Source organism: Henckelia pumila, chromosome 2 (genome assembly GCF_033568475.1).
Source record: "Henckelia pumila isolate YLH828 chromosome 2, ASM3356847v2, whole genome shotgun sequence".
In the NCBI taxonomy this organism is placed as follows: Eukaryota; Viridiplantae; Streptophyta; class Magnoliopsida; order Lamiales; family Gesneriaceae; genus Henckelia; species Henckelia pumila.
Window position 1 is genome coordinate 178,511,926 of NC_133121.1, and position 27,620 is coordinate 178,539,545.

General features: G+C 34.9%; 5 protein-coding genes across 5 annotated transcripts; 3 read left to right on the top strand and 2 right to left on the bottom strand.

Moving 5' to 3' along the window:
- Window positions 1-1,173: 1,173 nt before the first annotated feature.
- LOC140879053 (uncharacterized) lies at window positions 1,174-2,048 on the bottom strand. Its single transcript, XM_073282688.1, has 2 exons — window positions 1,777-2,048; window positions 1,174-1,681 (listed from the first exon to the last, which is right to left on the bottom strand). Exons 1-2 carry the CDS (start codon window positions 2,046-2,048, stop codon window positions 1,174-1,176), a joined length of 780 nt encoding a protein of 259 aa, XP_073138789.1.
- A 1,064-nt stretch (window positions 2,049-3,112) lies between these two features.
- Window positions 3,113-6,085, bottom strand: LOC140879054 (lysM domain receptor-like kinase 3). Its single transcript, XM_073282689.1, has 10 exons — window positions 5,449-6,085; window positions 5,154-5,351; window positions 4,928-5,067; window positions 4,749-4,838; window positions 4,559-4,664; window positions 4,335-4,486; window positions 4,130-4,227; window positions 3,883-4,021; window positions 3,681-3,779; window positions 3,113-3,573 (listed from the first exon to the last, which is right to left on the bottom strand). Exons 1-10 carry the CDS (start codon window positions 6,083-6,085, stop codon window positions 3,409-3,411), a joined length of 1,824 nt encoding a protein of 607 aa, XP_073138790.1. The 3' UTR covers window positions 3,113-3,408.
- A 3,663-nt stretch (window positions 6,086-9,748) lies between these two features.
- On the top strand, window positions 9,749-12,210 carry LOC140884961 (peroxidase 5-like). Its single transcript, XM_073291871.1, has 2 exons — window positions 9,749-10,140; window positions 11,335-12,210. Exons 1-2 carry the CDS (start codon window positions 9,751-9,753, stop codon window positions 12,076-12,078), a joined length of 1,134 nt encoding a protein of 377 aa, XP_073147972.1. The 5' UTR covers window positions 9,749-9,750; the 3' UTR covers window positions 12,079-12,210.
- Window positions 12,211-17,575: 5,365 nt separating this feature from the next.
- LOC140884905 (peroxidase 5-like) lies at window positions 17,576-19,865 on the top strand. Its single transcript, XM_073291791.1, has 2 exons — window positions 17,576-18,194; window positions 19,055-19,865. The coding sequence occupies exons 1-2, from the start codon at window positions 17,616-17,618 to the stop codon at window positions 19,799-19,801; spliced, it is 1,326 nt and encodes a 441-aa protein (XP_073147892.1). The 5' UTR covers window positions 17,576-17,615; the 3' UTR covers window positions 19,802-19,865.
- A 2,602-nt stretch (window positions 19,866-22,467) lies between these two features.
- On the top strand, window positions 22,468-27,620 carry LOC140881527 (uncharacterized). The gene is made up of 10 exons (XM_073286905.1): window positions 22,468-22,898; window positions 23,741-24,223; window positions 24,354-24,511; window positions 24,686-24,769; window positions 24,863-24,915; window positions 25,507-25,588; window positions 26,194-26,301; window positions 26,445-26,562; window positions 26,784-26,869; window positions 27,136-27,620. The coding sequence occupies exons 1-10, from the start codon at window positions 22,550-22,552 to the stop codon at window positions 27,358-27,360; spliced, it is 1,746 nt and encodes a 581-aa protein (XP_073143006.1). The 5' UTR covers window positions 22,468-22,549; the 3' UTR covers window positions 27,361-27,620.

Genomic DNA, 27,620 nt, shown 5'->3' on the forward strand with positions numbered 1-27,620 from the left:
CGAGATGATAGTAAACATACATGTGATCATCTTGTTGATGCATCAATCAAAACCATAAAATATCTAAATGGTCCACATGATGGGTGAATTGGTCCACAAATATCACTTTGTATTCTTTCCAAAAATGTAGGTGATTCAATACCAACTTTAGTCGGTGAAGACCTAATAATTAATTTGCCTTGAGAACATGCATCACATGAGAATTCTTTAAAATTTAGAACCTTCTTGTTCTTTAATTGATGCCCATGTGAATTCTCTATAATTTTTCGCATCATTGTAGAACCAGGATGTCCCAAACGGTTATGCCAAGACATAAACGTATTCATATCAATGACTTTCTGGTCAACTGTGACATTGATCTCCACTACATTTATTTTTGTGTAGTATAAGCCAGAAGTAAATGTCGGTAATTTTTTAACAATGTATTTCTTTCCCGACATTTCTTTCGTTATAAAAAGATATTATTTTCCTTCTTGGTTTACAGTCTCAACATGATATCCATTCCGTCGGATATCTTGAAAGCTCAATAAATTCCTTTGAGACTTAGGAGAGAATAATTCATTATTGATAACAAAATGTGTCCCTCCATGTAATATAATATTTGCTCTTCCGGAGCCTTCAATAATGTTTGTACTACCACAAATTGTGTTGACATTACTTTTTATCATTTGCAAATATGAGAAATATTTATCCTTCTTAAATATAGAATGCGTTGTCGCACTATCAACAAGACATAAATCTCCATCATTGACTTCATGTCCAAAGTCCATATTCTATTCAAAATAATAAAATTAATAAGAAAAAAAATATTCATAATAAAGACAATATGAAATAAATAACTTTTATTCATAATAAAAACAATTAAACCAACTTAATATTGTTAAATAAAAATAACTCAAAAACATTCCACTTAAATAAATCCAAACATATAACTAAACGATAGATAAAATATTTAATAATTCTGCACGTTGCCATCTCCAATCAAATGATCAATTCTCCCATCTGGGTCTTCAAAAAAATCAGAGACATCGAAAGGTGCTGAGAAGGATGAGACTTGGTTTAAATCTTCACCTTGATAAATAAAATTAGTCTCTATATCTCTTGTCTTTTCTTTTGATGCTTGTTAGAGATCAAGGTGTTTGGGCGTACGACAATTTTGATACCAATGCCCTTTTATTCCACATCTATATCACTCATTTTCTGATTTCTTTGACATATTATTTTGACCAATTCAACTTTCTTTGCTTGGCCATTACCCCATTTTTGATAATTTGTATTCTTTTGATTGCTATGACTATAGTCACGTGGCTCTTCATATCCACGATTATACGGATGAAAGCGTCCTCGACGGTGCTCACGGCCACGTCCACGTCCACGTTCATGACCATGACCACTACCACGACCAAATTCGGTCTTATTTTGTTTCCTTTTTTCATCATGCATCGCCACATTCACTTCAGGGAATGGGTTGGCTCCAGTGGGACGGATTTCATGATTTTTCATCAATAATTCATTATTTTGTTGAGCCACAAGTAAACATGAAATCAATTCAGAATATTTTTTGAAATCTTTCTCTCTATACTGCTGTTGCAGGAGAACATTAGAGGCATGAAACGTGGAATATGTTTTTTCCAATAAATCATCATCAGTTATTTTTTCTTCACACAATTTCAATTGTGAACTGATGCGAAATAATGCAGAATTATATTCACTTACAGACTTAAAATCTTGTAAGCGCAAATGCATCCAATCATAGCGTGCTTTTGGGAGAATCACCATCTTTTGATGGCTATATCTCTTTTAAAATTATTCCACAGATCAAGAGGATCTTTTATCGTCAAATACTCAATTTTCAAACTATCATGAAGATGGTGACGAAGGAATATCATAGCATTTGCACGGTTTTGCGGTGATTCATTATTTTCATCTTTGATTGTATTTCCAATACCCATAGCATCTAGATGTATTTCAACATCTAGTATCCAAGAGAGATAATTCTTGCCGGAGATATCAAGAGCGGCAAATTCAAGCTTTGAGATATTCGACATGATGAAATCTAAAAAAAAAATTAAGAATCATATAATATTCATCAATAAATGATAAAATAAATTCGAACATGTATTTAAGATGATAATTCATGAAATAGACATAATTTAATAAAACAGACAAAATAATATGAGTTGTATTCATATATATGTTATGCTCATGCGTATGCGTAGATTTAATAAATCAAATCACCAATCAAAATGCTAAAATCTGATAATGATGTATAATCAAGTAGCCATGCTTTTAATTCAATGAATTTAACAAAACAAAGAAAACATGAATTAATGGAAGACATCCACGTAAGTTAACATATGCAGTTTAACAAATAAAAAGAAGATGATGAACTAGTCACATGTCGCGAATGAGAAAAGCAAGCATTAAAAATTCACGAAGTGAACGATGAGATGCGTCTACTTTTTACGGTGATTTTTGTTAAAAGTGATAGCAAATCGTGCTGATAACATGTTATAAAATAAAGGAGAAACTAACCAAAGAATATGCAAAAAAAACAAGTAAATTCAATATATTGAATGTGTTACATGAGTGACCTATTTATAGGTACAAGAAACTGGAGATAAGATCAAATAAATTGATATGATCACGATTCTATATCATCTCTTGAAATTTGAATATAACTCTATGATAACTCAATCTTTGATTATCTTGACATCCATAATATTATAACATATAATTGATAACGACTATTTCTTATACAAATAATTTATTTTCTATTATATAGGAATTAATAACCAGCCGGTTTAATCACGATTTTTATCATACTAATTCATTATAGGATATCATCGTTCATTTCTCATTCTTATTTTATTCCAAAACCGACTTTGTTATTTTGTTTTAATCTTTTCCATCCGTTTACACAAGTCATATCTCAAAACCTAAATCACTTGGAAATCTCACACTTGGAACATTACAAAAATAGAAATCTTATGCAACTCCGAAATAAATCAAGTCATATAAATTTTAAATTACACATAAACAGTTGTAACTTACCAAGCAAATCAAATTACTCTTGCTCTTCGAACATGTCACACCTAAAACTATATATAAAGGGAATGAAAATATGATTAAAAAAAAGTAAAAATAATTATATTTTCACGCATGTCAGTAGCTTATACGGAGTGAGTTTATGCTGCATCGGGAGTACTACTCCGGATTTTTGTTATTGTATAAGATGCCCGAACGAACATCTCATTTCAAAACAAAAAAATGTGAGTGTATCAATACTTTTTATTTTGCAGTGAGATGCTCGCATAAACTTCTTGCGCAAATAATCTGAGAATAGAACTTCCAATGAAGCATAGAATCACTCCTTGTATATATGTAAAGAAATGGAGCTAAATTTTGTCATCTGCCAATGAAAACTCCACTGAAAATCTGACTGTTTCCTCCCAGTGATGCTTCCCATTCAATGGACGACATTCGGATTCGAGCCAGCGCGACGACCACCTCGCGTATCTCCGGCCTGTCGAGTGGATCATCACTCAGACACCATTTTGCAACTTCTGCTATCTGCACAGTTTAGAAAATAGGCATCAGCTTAGTGTCTAAATTTCTTGACACTGAGTATATGTCTGAGCCTAGTGCATGATGTGGATGGAATCGATGTTATTATCGACCTTGTATGCATCTTCCGGAGGGTAATTCCCTTTGAGATTTCCATCTATAATCGACTCCAGTGCGGATTCTGGATCGTTTTCATGGAAGACCCTGTTTACCTGGCCAAATAATATTGAAGTGAGAGTTTGAAATGATATTTTTTTCTCTGTTCATACATTTTTTGATCTGTTTTGGTTAAAGGGACTTTGTCGATTTGCTTACTTCTGCGATGAGTGATTTCATTCTATTCGGCTCCTTGTTGTCGCGTACTAGTGCACGTTGGCCGGTTATTAGCTCGGAAAGGACTACTCCAAACGCAAAAACATCAGTCTTGGTAGTTACTTGTAGCTCTTTCACAGCCCTGCAAAATTAGACCAGATGCATAATAATCATTGATTTTTTTGGATTTATTAAATGGGATTTTTCAATGGTTTTGACTAAAACTTTGTTCCAGGAGATTAAGGCTTACTCTGGAGGAAGATATCCGGGGGTTCCAACGAGCCGAGTTGCTAATAGCTCATCTTCATTTGTTCTACCAACAAGCTTTGCCAGGCCAAAATCTGCTACCTGTGCAAATGGAAAACAAGTCACGCTTGTCGAAAATTATGGTGTTTTGATGTTCACGAAGTACCATCCTCTACTAACACTAAGATATGCATCAGATTCGGCAGTACCTTTGCTCTAAGGCCTTCATCAAGAAGCATATTTGCTGTTTTTATATCACGATGCACGTATTGTGCCTTTGTGTGATCGTGGATGTATTCGATTCCCTTTGCAGCATCGAGTGCAACTTGCATTCTCGCAGTCCACGACAGTGGCTGGTGGCCTGTTTAATAACTTCTTATATGAGAACTTTCTTCTGGTTTTTAGTTTAAATGCACATCTGTTACATTATTACCTTTCAGCAATGGATTGTGGAGATGATCGTTGAGAGAACCGTTCTGAATATACTCGTAGACCAAATACAGGTGGTCGTCTCCGCTAGCATAACCCAGCAGCTCCACCTATCATGTAAACTCAAGACATATAAAATCGAGCCTCTTCGACATTTTGAAGGTAAAACTCAGTTCTTGGCAATGAAACCTTACCACATTAATATGATGTATCTTGCACAGCACTTTGAGCTCAGCCAGAAATTCCTTGGACTTGTTGGATCTCATTTTCTTGATAGCAACTTCCTGATGTTACCACAAGTTATAAGATTACTACCATCGTCGTTTCTAGAAAATCGACTAAGATAACAGAGGAAAGAATGAAGGCACTTCACCTTTTCCCCAATCACCCCATGATAGACATTTCCAAATCCCCCTCTCCCAATTATTCTACTCTCATCAAAGTCACTTGTAGCCTCTGCAATCTCTTCGATATTGTAACATGATGGTTTTTCTGACTCGAAAGCTGTTATATCTGTGAAACCAATATGTTATCGAAAGAGGGGTCTTCAAACTTTTGATGCCGATAATACACAAAGAGACACTCTTGGTTTATTTTACCTTCCATTTTGTTAGTCAGCCGGTACTGTTTCTTCAATGATTCAGACTTGTGAGCACTTACATTCTTGGAAAAAGACTCTGGAACTTCCTTGTTTTGCGTCTTGCTTCTCTTTCTCCGGAAAAGGATTATCGCCAGCGTGCAAATGGAAAATAATGTCACAGCTGATAATATGGCTATAATTATAGTCCCTTTGTTTCCTGAAAAAATGGAGAAGACAAAGTATAGAAAAACAATATAAAACAAAGTTTAGTATAGTCTATGAAATAAGGCTATTTCAGTGGAGATCTTGCTCACCTTTCTTTGCAGCAGGAATTCCATACTTTTCCATAGGAACATATAAGATCCATCCAAGATCTATATATGACGGATTCGGAGCTAAATACGAGTTCATGCTTTCTAATCCTCCATTTTGAGCAGAAAGTAGAGCCGAAATGGAGTACACGGTATCCTGTTCCTGAACCGTATAAGTCACCACAACTTGAGAATCATCATCCACACAACCACAAAGAAGATGTATTGTTTCATTCGCTCCCCCTGTGAAATTCCTATCTTTTCCTCCATCCCACGCTTGCCCGCTAAATTTCTCATTCGAAACATTTAGGAGACTTGTATTGCTCTGTGGCTTGTAAGTTACATCATAGAAGTATCCTTCTGTCCCCTCAGCATAATTGCAAGAACAGTTCACAGGAACCAAGTAGTCCTGTTTGTTACCATGTTTTATAGTCTTGATTCCCGCTATATCGACAGAGTACAAGGAAGCAATCTCGTCTTCCTGCAGGCCGTTTTCCTGGTAAAGAAGAGCGTTGCACGAACGTATCTTCGCAGAGCAAGCGAAAGGGAACTTATGCTGGCCAGAAGCCAAAGTTTTTGTGACCGGAAACGGTAGAACAAGAAGAAAATAGAAAAGGAGACCTGTTCTTTTGGAAGCCATATAGATTCTTAGCATGTAACTAGACTTGTGTAAGAGAGAAAGAGAAGCACAATATAGGGAATGAAAGAAATGAAAACATGGAGATATCCTTTTCCATTTGTCATCACATGTTTGGTAGTATATTCCCTATTAATCCTCCATTAATTTATATGCTGGCAGTTTGGGGAAAACTGTGAATAATTTACTCACAAGTCACAAAAGATGATATTTTATTGGTGTTGACAAAGCCCTCCTTCCTATGGTTTAACACTCAAGATTTTAATATATCAATCCCATGTCGATGTTCACAACACACCGAGACTTTTGTGGCCACCTCCCAGCTACTGTGTGGTATGTACAACGATCCAAACACGGTGTTTCGGTCTGTTCTACGTTGCCTCGTGGTTCTGCAACAATTGGTCATGCCCTTCAGGGGCTCGACTCAGAGCCGATCCATACCATCGCCTGATGGATTCTGCATCCATCATAGATTCATAGGACAGGAGATGAATTCAATGCAGCTTGTACTGGAGATCCTATAGCCATCTAGAGAGTTTTCTTGTTTCTTACATGGGAATAAATGAATCTACAAACAAGCCTGTCGGCTGAACTGCAACATAAGAATATTTTAGGTAGCACTCAAACTGCTATGTTAACTACAAAGCATCCTGTTTTGGTTCTTACACACGTGACAGTTGCAAAAAACTTGGGAAACATGTTTGTTTAGTATGAAGAATTATGTGAATTAACAACCCACATCAATTTTGATAAAATGATATAGATGGAAATATTGCTCTTTTCTTCTTTTATATATGTTTGATTTTTTTAGTCTTTTTTTTTTTTTTGGAGTGCTTACATGATATTTGACACATCAACGTCACATCAGTATCACGTAAAAAAAATGTCTAGAATTGCAAAAATAAAAAAGTTGAGAAACGGATTAAAACTTAAATTCAATAGCATTAACAACTAACATTATAAAGACAGACATAAAACAACCTAATTTGTTATTTTATACACACTAGCATTATACGCATTATGCATGTATAACGTAACATATAAATATCATGTGTTGCTTATATATGATATACTTTCGTTTCAAACCTTCAATTTAGCTATGATCTTTTGTACCTAAATGATAAATTGATCAGCCGTTTGAATTACTATTATTCACTTGAAATTTGCTATCAAATACGGGTGATTCTATGTTATATATACCAAAGATAAATACTCCCTACGTATTTACAAGAGATATTTCGACACGTTTTGTTCTCAAGTAATTAAATATTAATCCGAACATCTCGCCGTAAAAAAAAATAAAAATAAAAATAAAATGTTGAGCAAACTCGAGAAAAAATTTAATGTCCCGTGTTAAATAAAATAAAATAAAATAAATTAACAACTAACTAGTGAGCCTTGGGAAGGATGACATTGACACCTGAAGTCTGATATTATTAGCCGGCCGAGAAAAGATGGAATGATTAATGGAAACATCCAAGTGGCTACATTTCTTAGTTCTTTATCATTTGCTCGCATCACAATCACTTTAGTTCCCTCTAGCTCCCACTATGCAATTAACTAATCTTTCATTTTGTTTACTTAATTCTTGATGATTCAAGACAAATTCCTAGGAATATCAAATTGTTTGGCCTAAGAAAATAATAACTAATTTTGGGTGTGTGCATTTCTTAATGGCAAAGTGATTTTTTTTTGTCCACTAATTTTTTAAATTTTGGATCTTAGTCCTGTAAATGTTAACACTAATCGAAATAGAATCGTATGCCAAAAATTTAAATTAGTTCACCGAAACCAAATTTTAAAAACTTTAGTGTATTAAATTCAAACTCAGTACAGACCAAGTCATTGGATAAAAATTTGTTTTCCCTTTCTTAATTAATTACCCAGAAATGCTTAAATATGATAATGGTGGCTCTAGATAAGTTTATTGTAAAACCAGGTCAAAACAACGGTCAGAAAGTGGAGGAATTAGGAAAACTACCGCCCTAATGTGCTGGCATCGCAGTCAACAGTCGAAGAATCAGCGCGATGAACAATTTCATTAAAACAGCAAAAAATGAAATAAACAAGTCTCACGACCAAATCTCAACTGTCAACAAAAAATCTCTGCAACTCTATGCAACAATTTGAGTCGAAAATCTTACTTTTGCTTATGATTTATGGTTTCAACTGTAGAATAATTCCGATTGTATTTCTCTATGAGACTCGCTAAAATTTGATGATCCGGATCCAATTCAAGGCCAAAGCTTCAAGTTCGGAGATGAACCTGAAATCAAGCAAAAAGTGTTAGAGGGGGTCAGGAGGGTGTCCCGGCGTAGCCCCTCCGACGCTCAAGTTAGATACGTGAACGAATAAGAGAAAGAGGAGTTTCCCACGAAATGAAAGTGAATGAGCTGCAAATGAAGAGAGAAAACCCGTATTTATAGAAGACAAGGTCTTCCGGGCTTGCCCTCCCAAGACATGAACCCAAGACACAAAGCCAACCTTACCTTCTTAGGGCTCGTCCACCCTAGGGGTCGTCCACCTTAGGCAAGCCCCTCCGCCGCTTCTTTCCTCTACACTCCCCACATCTAATTTCACGTCTCCGTTCCATATTGCCATAAAATCTTGACTCACCTTAGAGACCTCCATGGCTAGGGTCCAACTTGATGGGGCTCTTCTTCAGGCTTTGGGAGCCAACTTCTTCAACACTTGCCTCCATGGACCGACCCTACTTCTTAGTATGATACTCTAACTTTAGTCCTTGATTTATGGGCCTCCATTGGGTTCGAGCACGTGAGTATCACTCTAGATTTACTCGAAATTTCCAGCTTTTATCTCATTATAGTTGTAAAAAATGAGAAAATGATATTTTGGTCAATTAACTTGTTTATTTTTTTGTTTTGGTCTATTAATTTTTCAAATTTTGGTTTTGGTAAACTAATTTTAATTTTCGGTTGCTTTGGTTTGATTGCTGATGCGAAAGCTTGATATGTCAGCATTTTTTGATGTCATGGTCATCATTTTCTGATGTCACATCAGAATTTTTCGATGCCACATCAGCAGTTGATTCAAAATAATTGAAAACTAAAAGTTAGTGTACCGAAACCTAACTTTGAAAAGTTAATGGACAAAAAAAAACTAATTAATGGACCAAAAAAACTATTTTTTCGTTTAAAAAAATTGCAGATATTATCCATCATAATGACAAAGTTATTCCGATTGTCATTTTTACAATTTGCAATTCCTTAGTTTCGATTTTTTATCGACTGCGAGGAGATTATAATGAATCGGGCACTTTTCTTCAAGCAACTTAATTTTTTCACATTTTAGGCATGTACCAGTGCTTGGAGCGCCCGCAATTATTAATTAAACAAATTAAACCAGCCCTATAATTTGCCACCCATCTTTCATGCCTAAAATAGCTCCCGACCCCATTAATAGCTTCATGCAAACGAGACAAAGAAATTACATGATGATGAAACCTCGTTGATAGGATTGGGATTGGATAATTTGGATCTTACAATATTATACAAAATCATGTAAAAATTTTCTAACCAATCGTTCCACGAAAAATTATAATGGCAAAAAAAAAAAATATATATCGTTCACCAATAATTCTTCCTAATCCTATATAAACTCCAAAAGGCCTAGTTCATGTCTCGTATCCTCAATTGCATGCAGCAAGAATGGCGGCGAGAGGAAGGATGACCGCGGCAACGCTCGTTTTCTGCTCATTAATCCTCACTCTGCTCGCCTCTGCGTCGAAAACGACGATCCCATATCCCAATGACGTCAAAACTCTACCGGAAAAGAACACCGGTCACACCGAACCCCAGACGAGGTTGCTTTTGGATAACGAATATTCGGATGAGAATGAGAATGAGAATGAGAACGAAAGTAACGGAGATGAGCCGGCGGAGGGAAATGCGCCCCAGGGTTTGATCCAAGGGTTCTATAAGAGTGATTGCCCTCGAGCGGAGCAGATCGTGAATGAGGTGATGACCAAGAATATGCACAAAGATCATGGTCTTGCTGCAGCCATTGTTCGTCTTTTCACGCATGATTGTTTGGTTAAGGTAATTTATTACAACATGGTTGATCCAGACAAATATTTCAATACCCAAAGTAACAAATTTAATCGTGATCTTGATATCCAGTACTTAAGACAAATTTTAATATATCGTAATGCAACACGTTTCTTTTGGCAATTTTATTAATAATTTTTTTCACAAAACTGACATGACACAAGACACATTATGGTAGTGTCAATATCTAACGCAAATTCAGTAATAATAGATGTTAATTAATCTAGCATTATGTTATGTCAGTCTCTATTGTAATTACAAGGCGCTAACTAAGACCACCTAGCCAGAAGTGGACGATATTTTCAGAAAAATCGATGACCTCAAGAGGTGCTCGAAAAATCGACTGTCTAGGCGACGTGCCGGACAAATCAAAATCAATCGCCTAGGCGGGTAACATACAACGTATGTTGTTCGAATATTTTTTTTAAAAAAATTAAATTTAAATTTTTTTTATATATATTTTAAATAGATAACAAATTTATGACTTTTTTTTTGAAATATATGCACATAAAATTATTCATATTAATAAACATTGCTGAAAAAATATTAAGGAAAAATTGTTTATTTAGTCTTGTATGTTTGTCACTTTGCGATTTTGGCCATCTATATTTTCAGATTTCAGAATTTTAGTCCGCTATCTTTATTTTTTTTTTTGGCAATTTTAGTCTTTTTGGATGTGACGGTGATGTGTCACCAATGCAGTGCTGATATGGAGCTGACGTGTATATATAGTTCCACGTAAGTATTTTCGAATAAAAAAGACTTAAATTGCCAAAAATAAAAACATTTAGGACTAAAACTGAAATATGAAAACATAAAGAACCAAAATCATAAAGTGACAAACATAAAAGACCAAAATTACAGTTTTCCCAAATATTAATGAAAATATTGAACCAATTTATTAATATTTTGACTAATATAAATTTATATATTATAAAAAAATATTATATATATATATGTTAAAAAAACCGCCTAAAAATTGCTTAGATACCTAAGCGTTTGGCGGAAGGTGACCATCCGCCTACCTATCGTTTATGGGGTTTATAAACTTTTTTTTGTCAGCATCCTCCTGACAATAAAAATACTAACTTAGCATCGACTACAATTAATTCCATATCATAAAATATTTTTACTTTCTTGAAACTCAATAAAACGTACCGATTATAATAACATGCATGCATGCAGGGGTGTGATGCCTCAATCCTGCTAGAGCACACGCCCGAAGGCGAATTCAAAGTCGAGAAAAATTCAGCCATCAACAGCCCGTTCATCAGAGGCTACGACGAAATCTACGAAATCAAAGAACGACTCGAGGCCGAATGCCCCGGCATCGTCTCCTGCGCCGACATACTCGCGTTCGCCAACCGAGACGCCCTCGTCCACTCCGGCCTCCCGGCCTACGAGGTAGCCGGGGGCCGCCGCGACGGCCTATCTTCCCTCGCCACCAACGTCATGAACAACGTACCGCTCCTCACCGCTTCGGCTCAAGGGATTATAGACATTTTCAATAGAAAAGGGCTAACCCTAGAAGACATGGTCGTGTTAGACGGCGCGCACTCCATCGGCAGCGCGCACTGCGTCAACGTTAAACCTCGGATTTCCAACGGAAGCTCGATGGTGCCCCCGAGCTACGTTCATAAACTGCGATCCACGTGCGCGATCATCGGCAACACGGTGTCGTTGGATCCGCTCACGCCGAACAAGATGGATGCGCGGATATACGACGAGTTCTTGGGAAACAGAGCGGTGCTCCTACCGGACGACGTGCTGGCGAGAGAGCCGAACGTGAACGCGGTCATGAAGAAATTGGCCGGTGATCAAGATGGTTGGCTTGCAAAATTTGTAGTTGCTGTTATTAAAATGGGAGAGATTGAAGTGCTGACGGGGGATAAGGGAGAGATCAGGAAAGATTGCAGGGCTGTCAATTGAGGAGGATCATATTCATGCATGCATATATGCTTTGTTGATAATTTGGATATTATAATTCCTATTTTGATAATGTTCTTGATATGATCATTTGAACATTATATACACGTCGATTATTAATGGAAATGAGTTTTATTAAGGTATTGAAGTTTTATGTTTTGCGTGTGCACAGATAACTATTATATTGGTACTGCACATCCTGGAAAAAAAAACCAAAAAAAAAAAAATGGTCAACCAAGTTGATGATCAGCATTTCATATGGTACAACGTAACACTCCATATGAATAAATACTTATAAAATGTTTTTCTTAAAAAAAATTATAAAAAATTTTAAAACTTGTTTTAAGAATAAATATGTGTTTAGATATATAACTATTGTGTAAAAAAGGTTTTATAGTTAAAAATAGCAAAAATTGTTTTTTTGATTTTGTATGTTTGTTAATTTGCGATTTTGGTTTTCTATATTTTCAGATTTTAGTTTTAGTATGCTATCTTTTTTTTTTAATTTTAGTTATTTTTTCGATGTGATGCTGATGTGACACTAATGCAGTGCTGATGTGGAGCTGACGTGTATGGTGTCACATAAGTATTTTCGCAAATCGGAACTTGCAATACTAAAATTGAAATATGAAAACATAGAGGACCAAAATCATAAAGTGACAAACATCCAGGATCAAAACTGTAGTTTTCTCTTAAAAATAATTAAAAAGTGTTTGGGCAACTATTTTATAAAAACTTTTTAGCTCTAATAATTTTTTTGTAATCGATTTATTACCCAATTGATTTGCATTTCTTCTTATTTTAAAAGGTGAAAACATAAAAAATACCATGTCATCATTCTTTAAAAAATTATATTTGAAGAACATTTTTAAAAAAAAAATCATAAACTTTTACAAATATAATGTACAAACACATACTTTAAATTTTTCACTTATAAAATAATAAAAATATTTTTAATATCTAAACGAAACCTATATTTATTTAATGGGCTATAAAAATATTAAAAAATAACCAATTAATATCTAACACTATTAAGATGCATATAATATCTGTTTTTATCATTTTAAAAACATGTTCTAGTGCAACAACTCGATCGGTCTCTCTCTTCTCTTCATCTATTTTTTTTTTAATCATCATTTTTGTTCAAATACTGACACGGCTTTAGATATGCTTACAATACCTAACTTAGATATATAGCAATATCAAATATCATGTCAACACTTCGGTAACAAAAAACTAAAAATCTATTCTATATTATAATGCATGAGGGTGCTAGAATAATCGTTTTTGGTCATTTTAATGGTTGTACCAAATTACCCCACCAGCATATAACTACCCCACTTTCTCACATTCTTCTCCATGTTATTTTCTTAACCATCTATTTTGTAATAGTGAAAAATAAATCACGATAATATATATATATATATATATATATATATATATATATGTAAATACATAGAATTATATATTATATCGTTCGCGTGTGCATGGATACTAGTATAAAAGAAGTCTCATAGTCATTAATTGAAATAGCCCTTTCATATTTTTCAGAAATCCATTCGTGAGATGAAAAACAACTCACGCTTCAACTGACAATAATTTTATAAGTAATATCCAATATTAGTTTGATACAAACAGATATCACATACTCCCATAATTAGATAAATCGTTTCACGAGTATGCATAAAAACTCGTAGAAAATGAATTATCTTGCACAAAAAACGTATAGAATTAAATTTACACACACCATGAAAACGAACATTGATACTACTTAAGGCTTGCCCTGTTTTTATCGGGGATAGGATATTCGATCTCCGATAATCGACTTCTAGCCTTGGTTTGAAAGAATGAAGTCAAAATCCATTTTAGTTAAGGATGCATGATCAATTGAAATGATTTTTTCTTTTTCTCGTACCAACACCTTCTAACATTAAATTATATATTTCTTTCAAATAAATTTTCAAGTCAATATCGTTACACTCGTCTACAAATTATTCTTAATCTCCAAACTTTTTATTTTTACGTAAACTTTTCTTGTTTGGCGAACACCGATTCCCTTTGTGGGTGTTGAAAAGCATAAATAACTTACGTTGCAAGATAAAAATATATTAAGGAAAAATTGTAAATTTGGTCTTATATGTTTGTCACTCTGCGATTTTAATCCTCTATGCTTTAATATTTCAGTTTTAGTCCTGCATTTTTTTATTTTTGGAAATTTTGGTCTTTTTTTATTCGAAAATGCTTACATGACACTTTACACGTCAGCTCCACATCAGCACTGAATTGGTGCCACGTCAGTGCCACGTCGGAAAAAGGACTAAAATTACCAAAAAAAAATAAAGATAGCGGACTAAAACTCAAATCTGAAATATAAAAATACTGAAATCGCAAAGTGACAAACATACAAGACCGAAAAAGAAATTTTTCCATATATTAATAATATTTTCCTATTTTGGATAAGATTTTATTTTTATGTTTTTCAGACTCTTTTGCACATAATAGATACTAATAATCCTCGCACGCAAAAATTCGCTTGCATAAATAGTTTATATTACATCTAAAAACAATAATGAACATTTTTTTATATATTTTTAAAATGAAAATTAAAATTGAAATATGATAATTATAAGTAGTAAGGGACATTTTTGTCCATTCATTATTTTGACCAATATGGTTATTCTAAGGGTTCATGCATTATTTTATTGTATAGATATCTGATCTTTTGCTTAAAAATATTTAGTTCTTACTAAACACTTATTTTCATATTTTGTAGGGATCTAATCACTGAAAAGTCTCTATAAACACATGACAAGAGAAGATAGCTGCAACGTACAAAAAAGAGCAAGATTATGGAAAATCGAGAAGCTCTGAATGTCGAAGAAGATTGAAGATATTTTGAAGGATTTTTACGTCCGATCGTTGTTGTATTTTTGTGCTACTGTGATGAGTTGAGAACATACAATACAACACTTGCAAAAGTGTTGGTTAAAGATGTTTTCATTATTATCTGATTTCGACACTCGGGATTAACACCTTATTGGTTTTATTGTATTTGGTTATTTGTAATTAAGGTGTTATTTATGTTGAAACTGACATGTCTTCAAAGCTGGCTGGTCTCAGTTCAGGAGACCACAATCGAAATAAGGAACATGAACTGGATGTGGAAACTGAATGTCGAGTCTAGCTAAATGGAGTACTCACTAGCTCAACTGGACACCAAGACAACTGATGAGATCAGTTGAGGCTAGTCTCAACTGGAGATGCAAGCGAAGAATGAATGAAGCAGTCATGGAAACTGGATTCAGTCAAGAATAAAGTCATTCGAGTGTGCTTGATTGAGTATCTATGCAACTAAGTGGTCATCTGGCCAATGGCAGTCAGTTGTCCATACAACCCATTCAGTTGTTTAGTTTGTTACAGAAGCTGTTGGACGGTTATGCAAACAATTATATGGTTATAACGCCTAGTCACCTATATATACATCAGTCAGCTGTAAGCAGAAGAGAGTTGTTTTTTTTGGAAAATCAGTCGAGTAAGTTCAAGATCAGTTTAAACACATTAATTCATTTAGTGAAGGGGTTGAAAGCTTGGATTTTATTGAAAGTTTTGTTGAGTAGTTGTAGCTTGCGTTGTAATTGTAAAACTTCAGTTGAATAAGATTTGCTCTGCACATGGACGTAGGTAGGGCTGGGTACGGTACGGTATATCGTACCAAACTTTGATACCGTATACCGTACCGTACCATATCGGTATGAAGAATTTCATACCGGTACCATACCGAAAATTCGGTATACGGTATACCGAATTTTCGGTATGGAGAATTTTTATATCGAATACCGTACCGAAAATAAAAAAAATCCGGTATACCGTGAAAAATTTAAAAAAAATAATAAATTTGGTATATTCAGTATACCGAAATAAAAAATTTTATATACCGTTATCGATATCAAAAATTTACCGTACCGAAATTTTTGGTATACTGATTTTTCGATATATTCGGTAAATTTTTCAGTACGGTATGACGGTATTTTCGACATTTCGGTATTTTTCCCCAGCCCTAGACGTAGGCACTTTTGTGGCCGAACCACTTCAGTATTTGTGTTCTTTATTATATGCATTTTCATTGTTGTGTAGTCCAATTTTGACAATAATTTATTGAATTTCATTAAATACTCGTCATAGATCATAAAAAATTATTTTTTCAACTTATTGGAAAAGTAGTTTTTTCATAAAAAATCAATAGTATTGACTTTTGTTAACCGATTACATTTGTATTGATTATTTTACCCCGTAGAGCCGCACAAGTACTGGTTACTAGCTCGTGCATATAATTATTTTTGAGCATTTGTTTATTTTAGTTTTATTTACGTTTTAAATTTCTGCTGCATATTGTCTTAGGTATTCACAACACCAAAGACAACATCTACTAATAAAATTACATGCAAAATTTCTTTCAGGTGTCATATCACATTACATAAAATTATATCATACATTACATATATACAACACATAATTTAAATAATTAACAACACAAAATATGAATTAAAGGGTTGTTGGACATTAAATGAATAACATGCTTAGGTACATAGTTGAAAATAAAAAATAATAATTCTAATCCGATCGGTCTAAATCCGAACCTAATCCATTTGCATTCAGTCAACGATATGGTCAGGACCAATTCAGATAATGTTTGGCTAAATTTATTGTAAATAACTTGTAAGCTCTCTGCTCCAATATCCTATAAGATATGTTTAACGTCTTATTTAAAAATAAACTGTTAAATTTTAATTAACTTATTTTAAACAATGGAAACATATTCATTTGTTTAGTATTATAAAATATTTTTATCAACATAATTATAAAAAATGGACACAAGTGGAGTATATATATATTTGGGATGCCATAAAATTTACATAGTAAATTAATATGGGTATATAGTCTTTTTAAAATATTAAGGTCATATTTGCAAATGTTTAAAAAAAGTGATTATGGACTTTTCTAGCTTTACAAAGTTTTCATCAAATTTGTAGATAAAAATCTATAATCATTTTTTCAAGTATTTTCAAACACGGCCTAAAAAATATATCTTATTAAATAATTTGGGGTAACCCGACTCTTTAACAAACCGAGGCTGCATTTTTTGGAATCTGGTCTAGCAACATATACCTGTCGGACACTACATATTTCAGTTTTCAATATCATTTGTTTGCCAACCATTTTTGGTGCCTAAAATGGCTTCCAACCTCCCATACCCATAAGATATATCATTATTTTCATATAACTACTGCACATTACACAATAAGCCAACACCGTTGATGGGATTAGAGATTTTTGGATCTTGCAACATGCATGAAATCATGTCGAATTCGATAACCAACAGATCCACGAAAAATGTGACACTACACACGTCATTTTAAAAAAATCATGTATAAGAATTACATATTTAAAAAATTTACATTCACTAATAATATTTCTTCCTATATAGACCTCTCATCTCAAATGCCAAAAGGCCACGCTCATGTCTCGTAATTCTGAATTGTATGGTGGCAAGAATGGCAGCAAGAGGAAGGATTATGGTAGCAACGTTCATTTCTTGTGTATTAATCCTCCCTGTGCTGGCCTCTGCGTACGAACCAAGCGAATCAGGACTGCGGTTCGCGTTTCCTGATTTCATCAACTCATTAAGCAGTTTTGAAGGTCTTCAAACCAAGGATACACCCAAGGACAGCGACAGCGACAGCGACAGCGACGACACCGGCCGTTCCCAGGGTTCCGAGGAACCCGAAAACAGGATGTCCTATGGAAGTCCGTCGAAAGACGAGGACATAGAGAGGGCGAAAATCGAGCAGGCCGGGGAACGAAAAGACGACCAACCAGAAGCCAAACCTGTTAGTAATGAAGATCATGGAGGTGAAGGTGAAGCCAAGACGCCCGTCGTCGCTAAAAGCGAAGCCACGCCGGTCGAAAATGGAAAAGAGGGTTTGGTGGAAGGGTTCTATGATAAAGATTGCCCACTAGCGGAGCAGATTGTGAATGAGGTGTTGATGAAGAATCTAAAGAAAGATGCTACTCTTGCTCCAGCCATTGTTCGTCTCTTCTCGCATGATTGTTTGGTCCAGGTAATTTATTACATGCACCCTTGGAGCTAGACTAAATATTTTCAAAAAGGTATAATTTTATCTATTTTCGTATTTAGTCATGTAATTTGGTTATTTTGGTCCAATTTTTGCTGAAATGTCCAGTTTTAGCTAGGCTATAAAATTCGATCACATGGTAACAATATATTTGGAGATTTTCATCTAATTTTTTTGAGGCCGTCGTCTTTTTTTTTTAGTATGCTTTTTTTTTTCCATGGAATATTTATCATTTCGGTTTGTTGTGGTGGAATTTTAGGTGAAATTTCACTATATCATTTCTGTCCAAATTGAAAAATCCTCAAATTTGTTATCGTATCATCGGATTTATGGCATATTAAGCAATTTATGGTTAAAAAATTGGACGCTCACATAAAAATCAGACCAAAATAGCAAAAATATAGAAGTTAGCAAAACAATATCCAAATTTGATTTATAAGACTAAAAGAGAAAACATGAAAACTAAAAAAAAAATATCTTGAAATAGCTATTTTCTCCTTTCTCCCTCCTCTTGTATTTTTTTAAAAAATCATAATTCATTGAAATATGATACTATATTTATGAAAATTACAAAAGTAGTCTTTCAATTTGGCGCGTTTTAATTTGTTATCGTCACAGTTTGATTTTAGTTTTCAATAAGTTGATATTTTTCATTTTTATCCATTTTACGTGGGATCCGTTATGCATCGCTACTTTCAACGATTTACGGTGTTAGTATATGTAAGATACCAATGAAAAAATGACTAAAATATAATGTTAGAAATCATTCTAATTTAAATCCCGATGTTATATGTATCAATGTATGTCTGAATGACTGAATATGCAAATTGATGACATGCTTGCAGGGGTGTGATGCTTCAATTCTACTAGATGCGACACCCTCTCGCGAGGCAGTGGAGAAGAAAGCAAGCCAAAACGGCCGGTTCGTCCGCGGCTTCGACCTGATCGACGAAATGAAAGCACGCCTCGAGGCCGAATGCCCCGGCGTCGTCTCGTGCGCGGACGTGATCGCGTTCGCCAACCGAGACTCCCTAGTCTACACCGGCCTCCCGCCCTACAAAGTAGCCGCGGGCCGGCGAGACGGCCTATCTTCCCTCGCCGAAAAGGCCGAAAACAACTTGCCATCCCCCGAATCTTCCGTCCAACAACTGATCGAACTCTTCAAGAGGAAAGGGCTGACCTTAGAAGACCTGGTCGTGCTCGTCGGCGCGCACTCCATCGGCACCGCGCACTGCGGCATCGTCGGAGGGAGGCTGTTCGACCGTAACAAGAACAAGGAAATGGACCCCAACTATGCCGAGCAGATGCGGTTCATGTGCGAGAGGGACGACAACACGCTGCCGTTCGACCCCGTCACGCAGTACAAGATGGATTCGCGGATATACGACGAGTTCTTGGCCAAGAGAGCGTTGCTCGAATCGGATCACGCGCTGGCGAAGGATCCGAATGGGGGCGGTATCATGAAGAAAATGGCGGCTGATCAGGCGGCCTGGTTTCAGAAATTCATTGGGGCGACCGTTAAAATGGGAGCGATCGAAGTGCTGACGGGACATCAGGGAGAAATCAGGAAACAGTGCAGGGTTGTTAATTGAGAAGAATTCAATTCAACTATTTTGGATATGATTAATCTTGGAATTTTACGGCCTACACAATTAACTTGATCGTTTGATCAACTTGATAACCTATATCACGGGTATTACCCTAATTATCAATTTAATGGTTTTACATATTGATCTAATGATCTATATTTAATTCATTCAAAAATTGATTACACGATTTTCAAGATATAGTTAATAAGAGTATTTATTTTTTTAAAAGAATATGAAAATATTATTAAATATTAAATATAATACAAGTCTATATATTTGATGCAAAAAAAAACGTGACTTATAATTTGAGCCTGAGGTAATAGTACATATATATAACGTGTGTTTACTTGACTTGATAACTATATGATTAATTTATTAATCAAATGATCTCATCCATTGTTTACTTACAAACAATCAATTATCCTCAAATCTTAATGCTCGTCATTCGACCCAGATTTTATTAAATATCTCATCTTTAATTATATAAGGTATAACATATCCTGAACAATATTTGTGGAAAAAAAACCCGCATATATCCTAAATATCCGCATTTAATTCATTTGTTTCCTATCAATTTCTTTCTCTTTTATAACTCAGTTTATCAATTTCATCTATTTAAAAAAAATACATCTTTTTATACCCAATAAGTTTGATAATTATGACTCACATGTTAATCACATAATCAATAATAATTTATAATATTCGGCAATAATCCAATTCAAATTATACGAATACAAAATTAAATATAAAATCTATAATAAATTATACTCTCTCCATACCATATATATTGTCCACTTTTGATTTTCACACAGATTAAGAAAAATGTATTGGGAAAGCAAATTTTATATAAACTTCCTATTTTATCCCTATTCAATGTATTAAAAAATTATTGCACAATTTTCAAGGTGTAGTTAATAGGGTTATATTAGTAAAGAAGTGCAAAAAAATATTACTAAATATGACATATGACTATATATTTGGAACAAACAAAAAAAGAAACGTGGACAATATAATTGAAACGAAGGGAATATAATAAATAAAGTAAAGAAGTATCTATGAACCTAGGCCGAACAACAATTGCATTGGAATAATCGAAACTGGGACTGAATCCGAGCAAAGTTTGGTTTCAATTTCGAAACCGAAACTAGATCCATCGACTTTCGGGTTGATTCTGGTTATCAAAGGAGAAAGATGATAAACTAAAAAACCCCAAGTGCTAAACAAAACGGTACGAAGCATAAATTAATTTTAAATTAAAAAATCATATAATATAGAGCAGTTTATTGTGTGATACGATTACGAAGTCGACTCCATCAACATATTCAGTCAAAAGTAATATTTTTTTTATATATAAAAGTAATATTTTTTTCACGAGTCATGTCGAGTTGAAGATCAATTTCACAAAATTAAGTTGTGAGACCATCTCATAAGAGTTTTTGGTCTCTTGTGACACAGTCTCACGAATATAGATACGAGAAACAAATCGAATGAGCTTATATATACGATGAAAAATAATGCTTTTGACATAAAAATAATATTTTTTCACGAGTCAAGTCGAATAGGAGTAGGGATGAGTCGATACGGTATACCGAGATTTTTAACAAATACCGTATATCGTACCAAAATATTCGGCATTGAAAAATATGATACCGATGCTGCGGTACGATATAAATTTCAAACCAATATCGTACCGAAATTTCGGGACGTTACCATTAATATACCGTTCATACCGAAATTATATATAAATGTATTCATCTTCTTTCGATACGTTACCGGTAATATATCGTGCATACTGAAATTGATTGAGCTCAATACAAAATTATTATTATAATTTTTAATATAAATAATTTTTTTTCGGTATACCAAAATACCGAAAATATTTTAGTGTCATACCGATATCGATACCGAATTTTTCGGTATCGTATCATACCGTACCGAATTTTTTTGTATACCGTCAAATTCGTTATGTGCGGTATTTTTCGGTAAGATAAGTGCGGTATACCAGAATTTTTGGTATTTTTTCCCAATCCTAAATTAGGAGAACCGTTTCATAAAATTAAACCAAAAACTGTCTCATAAAAGTTTTTGCATTTGCCATTAATCAGATCGTGGTCATTTTCACAAAATGCAAATATCTAAGATGAGTTTGTGTAAAATATTGTATATAATCTGATATTCATATTCGAATAACTAGACTCTTTCGTTCGTTCAATTACCTAATCTGTAACCCGATGACCAATTTGCTTTGGACTTTGGTCAAGTCAATGTTTGTCGAGTTTAAAAACTATGATATGAACCGAATCGAAAGATCTTATAAAAAAATAAAAAAAAAAGTTAATTTGTGTATCGTATATATTGGTGCATGATATTTTTAGTCATATACATTTATTTGAATCAATTATAGTCTTATAACTATCATTTTTTTAATCAATTTAAGCCCTCGATCAAAATCATGCAAGTAAAGAGCTCAAATCTTGGTTAAAATTCGTTATCAAATACACTTGCATATGTCGAAAATATTTTTAACTACGCACTTAAAAAAATTTAACAATTACATCGGATACCTGAATTACCCGAATATTTCTCCATCGACCGAACCCGAAAAATGATCCTAATTAGCAAACTTTTTCCGCCCATCCGGGTCGGGTCCAGTGTGGATCCTACGGATAGCCATTTCTACCTGAACTGCCACTCCTCGGATTGATCTTCGATCCCAACGGAGGAGAAAATCGCGGCTGAAAAGCTTCGAAAATGGAAGTTCTTCTCAATTCAAACCCCGTGCTGCCTCCAATTCCGGCCATCAAATTCATTCCACAAAATACCACTTCCAAATCATCCCTCCGATGGCCTCTTACTTGGAAAAAACGGGGCAGTGTTGCTGTTAAGGTTGCTCTGGATTCGGAAACCTTGGACGAACTCGGGCTGCTCGAATCCGACTTTCGGAACCCGTCGGTTTCGACGTCTTACCGGAATCCGAAGCTTCCCAGGCCGAATCAGACTGTTCTGGATGCGCAGACTAAGGTCTGCACCGGCCCCACTCAGACGAAGCCTCTCAGTGAGGAACAAGCTTTCAAGGTTCTTGATACTATTCTAAAATCGGGTAATTTTTCTTTTGGTCAGATTGTTCTGTTCTTCCGATTCTTGTTTGACTTTCTGCTTATGGAGATGGAGCTACCAACTTTATTTGGCTACAAGATTCTTTATTTTAATTATTCATAGATTTTGTAATCTCAATTGTTTCTTTTTGCTACTGAATGTTGTCGTCATGGAGAGGTTTGAAGTTGATGATTTTCCTTTTGTCAAAAGTTGCTTTTCAAATCAATCCAAAAACGATTCTTTTATTTCGATCATAAGTTGGATTTCTAGTTATGGAACTACGGGTCAAGGCATTAGAAAGATTTCTTCGGAAGAATACATCAGCTTTACTTGAATTTTCCATCGTCAGCTGCTTTATATGATCATGGGAATGTTGACTCTTCATGGGTTTGATTAAGAAGTTTAAAATTTTCATCTTTATACATATAGCCCAAGAGATTTGAAAATAATGATGTTAATTTTGTGAAAATATCATGTTGTTTGTAAGTTATGGACTCAGACAATCGTTTTTAATCCAAGATGAATTCTTTCAATCCAAACAAACAGTATAAAATGACTAATTTATATCCCATTCCCCTATCGGCAACCTTTTCTCATAGTACAAACAAATTTTGAAGTACAGTGATCTTAGTGGACTCGACCATAAATGGTGAACTAAAACGCTTTATATATTGTAAAAATGATTTGGTTTTTGTCAAAAAAAGAACGAAAAAGAATCCTCAAAACAGTCATGAAAGTAAGCTGCAGTATTTGCTTTGCTGCCCTGGTATTGGTTAAAAGCTTCCAGTTTTTGTTCAAAACCAGTTAAAGTAGAACTTTAATAGCTTCCCATATGTTCAAAACCAGTGAAAGGAGAACTCAAAGATGAAGAAGCAGTATCCAATGCTCAAATCGGGGCATTTTTTGCTGCAATGACAATTCGAGCAAATGCCTTTCCAGAGCCAACTCAATGGAGTGAAGGTGAAAGGAGAGCAATGACTTATTATTGGCCAGACCTAGTTAGAGTACTGCCACCAGATATAATCTTTCTAGCTGACCCTGATGGGTCGAATATGGGAATTAGTAGTTCGATAGGCCCCCGATTTGTTGGTAATGGGACCTCTGAGATGAGACTGGTGGGTGCCCTCAGGGAAGTTTTGGCTGGTGGTCATTTGGGGTACGAAGAGGTTCAAGGTGTGTTGAAGGAAGTTCTTCCTTTTAGTGTAGAAGATAAGATATCGGATCCTGTAAGTAAGGCACTGCTATCAGCATTCTTAATAGGCCAACGCATGAACAGGGAGACAGATCGCGAGCTTAAAGCCTACTGTCTCGCATTTGATGATGAGCTTGGTAACCCCTCTTGTCAACCAGTCATGAAAACCGAAGATTCACATATTCTTCCTTTTTTAATATCCTTTGGAATTTTCAAGTGTTTGTAGATGTGTCTCGTGGTGATGTTTATGTCTGTGTATTTGATCAGGTCCAGCTCCCATTGCTGATGTTAAATCTTTGACTCATTATGGTGAACCCTATGATGGTAACACTCGCTACTTCAGAAGCACACTCTTCGTTGCTGCAGTTAGATCCTGTTACGGCGAATCTTGCTTGCTTCACGGTGTGGATTGGATGCCACCTAAGGTCATATGTTAGTTTTTTTTGCCATTCAGATGCAATCTCCTCCTCTTTTAAAAATTACCTCATAACATTTATCTGCTTACTACCATGATTGATTTCCAAGCTGAATGCCTCTACCAGATTCATTTGAGAATTTTTTATATCACTTCCTTGAATTTCGAGTTCAAAAATTTTCAGGGAGGCATTACAGAAGAACAAATGCTGAAGTTCATGGGTGCAAGCACATGCTTAACTCCTGTGCAAGCGAAAAAGCTTATTGAGGTCTCTCCCTGTTTATAAATGAGTAAGCGTGTCTGTGCATTCACCTATTTAGCTTAAGTTCTTATATGATTAAGACACAATTTTTTGGTTCAGGATGAAGATATTGGTTTTGCATACTTAAGTCTACGTGAGGCCCGTCCATCTCTGTATGTCAGTCTGACTAGTTACATCTGATACACTTTTTTTCATTTATTGTTATATTGAAAAGCCATTCACCTTCTGCCATGCATTTATAACTATTCAGGAATCAAGAGTTGCAGTAGAAAAAGAATTTGAAAGGGTTATATTCCATAGAAATTATGTTGAATAGTTGGTCACTTTAAGGTTTAAAGGGTCAAGTAATCGGAAAAGCAATCTTATTACTTGAAATAAATTACCCTACATTTTTGGGTTTATCAAGTTGATTAGTGAATTTCCAAGCTTAATTTTCTTTGTTTGTTATTACCAGTCCTAACTAGAATATTTGTTTTTATCAAGTTTTGTGATCATGGAATATTATCATCGTTATCGATGTGACTCTCTTTATAGTCGTCTGTTATCGGAGTAATTGGAAGTTTACACGCTTTGATATCAGTATCAGTGATTGTTTTGACATGGAATGATGGTATTAGTCTATTAGATATGTGTAAGGGGTAGGTCAAAGATGATGGAACTTTTGCTGTAAGATTCTATTTATTTCATTTTTATTAATATGATGGAGTACCTTAGGCACCATTGTTGAACATATTTTTTTGCAGATCTTCATTGATTGGCTTGAGGGAACATATAAAGAAACGCCCACCACTAGCAACAACTGAGAAAGTTCAACAATTTGTACGGGTAAGCCGTCTTTCTAGGCTCATATATATTGAGTTATGGCGACGATTTCATTTTCAGAGCCTAAAAATTTGCTAAATCGACTTTGGTACCCATGCAACTTGTGTTCAACTTCAACATAACTAGATAAATCAATTTTAATCCTCCATTATCTTCTAGACCAAAATAAACGAAAATGACAAGGACTCAGAATAACTTCTTTTTTTCCATGTTGAGTAATCATATTTGGTCTCCCACTTTTCACACTAATCAATGGTGTTCCAATGTACCTGAATCAATCGATTTTAGTACCCACGGTCACCTTTTATTTCCATCCATGCATATTAATATTAATGTATACTGATTATGAAATCATCACTTGAGTTATTCGTTGCCCTATCTGCACCACTGTATATTGCTGCTAGACTTTGGAAGATTACTTGGGGTGTTTTTTTAGCACTATAAATAAAGTGTACTTTCCCGTAGATCTCCAGTTTGACAGCTGTTTAACTGGATCCTACTTAATTCTTCTGAGGTGATCTAATATGGGTGTCTCCTTCCAGCTTCTACGCGAATATGCACTTGCAGTTATTGTGCTCTTTTTACTCTGATCGCTTGTTCCTCTGTAGGCTAGTGGTAAGGAAGCTATTGTTGCCGGATTTTATCATGAAGGATATGAGGAGTCACTTCTTATGCTGATGAGAAGAAGAGGTGTTCACTCTGGTTTGGTGGTGAAGGTAATTGAATGCCTAAAGCACTGTGTCCCATGATTTTGCAATCATGTGGCTTTTGTAAATCGATAATGTATGCCTGAATTTTATTATTTTTTTAAGTTTATAAGAAGATTATTTTCTAATATTTAGTTTATTTATGAAATCAGGGCGAAGAAGGGGCTCTTTCGATGACTACGAGATTGCGATCACCGAATGCTTCAAAGGGACTGCCAGTTAATTATTGTTCTGGGTTCCGCTCACTGAGTATGAGACATGCAATTGATGGTGCGTGTTTGTTGTTGCCAATATTATCTAGATGTTATAGGGTGACAAATTTGAAGGCACTTTCGAATATTTGCGTTAAATATGCTTACAATACCTATTAAAAGAATTAGAGGTCTCTCCATGGTTGAAGTTTCTTGTTCTTCATTGAAGTGCCTCAAATATTGCTAAATTCAGTTCATTATTGTGCCGGTGAGCTTATTCTTTCTATTAAAATGTTATAGGAGTGTCGCGTGAAAGTTTCAATACTGTAGTGAATGCCGAGGATTATGGTTTTGAACCTACGGATACTCCAAGAACTGATAGATCAGTAAGTCAAATCCTCTCTTGCAAACTATCAATTCTCTTTCTGCCTCTTATATTTAATTTACATCGATAATAAGCTCGTTCACGAGGCCACAAATCAATCTTCACTCTCTTCGTTACTGGTTGTGTACATATATGGTGTGTCATAGTACAAGATGCGTTTTTTTATTCTCCTGTTTCTGACTGAATGTGGAAAAAGCGAACTGACGCTATTTAACTGGTCTCACCCTGTATCTAGTTCTTATATTATTTTCCCCCTGAACGTCTCAGGTGACGAGGAATATAGAGTTGGGTTTAGCAGCTCTGCGTGGTGAGAAAGGTCCGGCATATGATCGAATTGTTTTAAATGCTGGGATGGTCGATCACTTACTCGGCTGTGATGGTGCTCAGGATATATCGTCGGTCCTTGACAGAGCGAGAGAAGCCATCGATAGTGGCAAGGCCCTTGATAGGCTTTTAAATTACATAAAGAAATCTAACCAAGTGATGAAATGATAATCTGTTGTCGAATTTCTTCTTAACCAAAATTTTAGAGTTTGAGATTTTCAGTTTCTATTCCACAGGTGAATAAAAAAGAGGGTATACGTCTTCTTTGTTTTTTTTACTGTAAAATTAAGCAGGAAATTCGTAATTTTTGTTTTCGTAATTTCATCTGATTTAAGTTATCAGATGAGTGAATACTGTACAGGACTGGCCTTGTTTCTCTTTGGATATTGGAGTTTCTTTGGGAATTAATAGAAATTCAAAGTTTAATT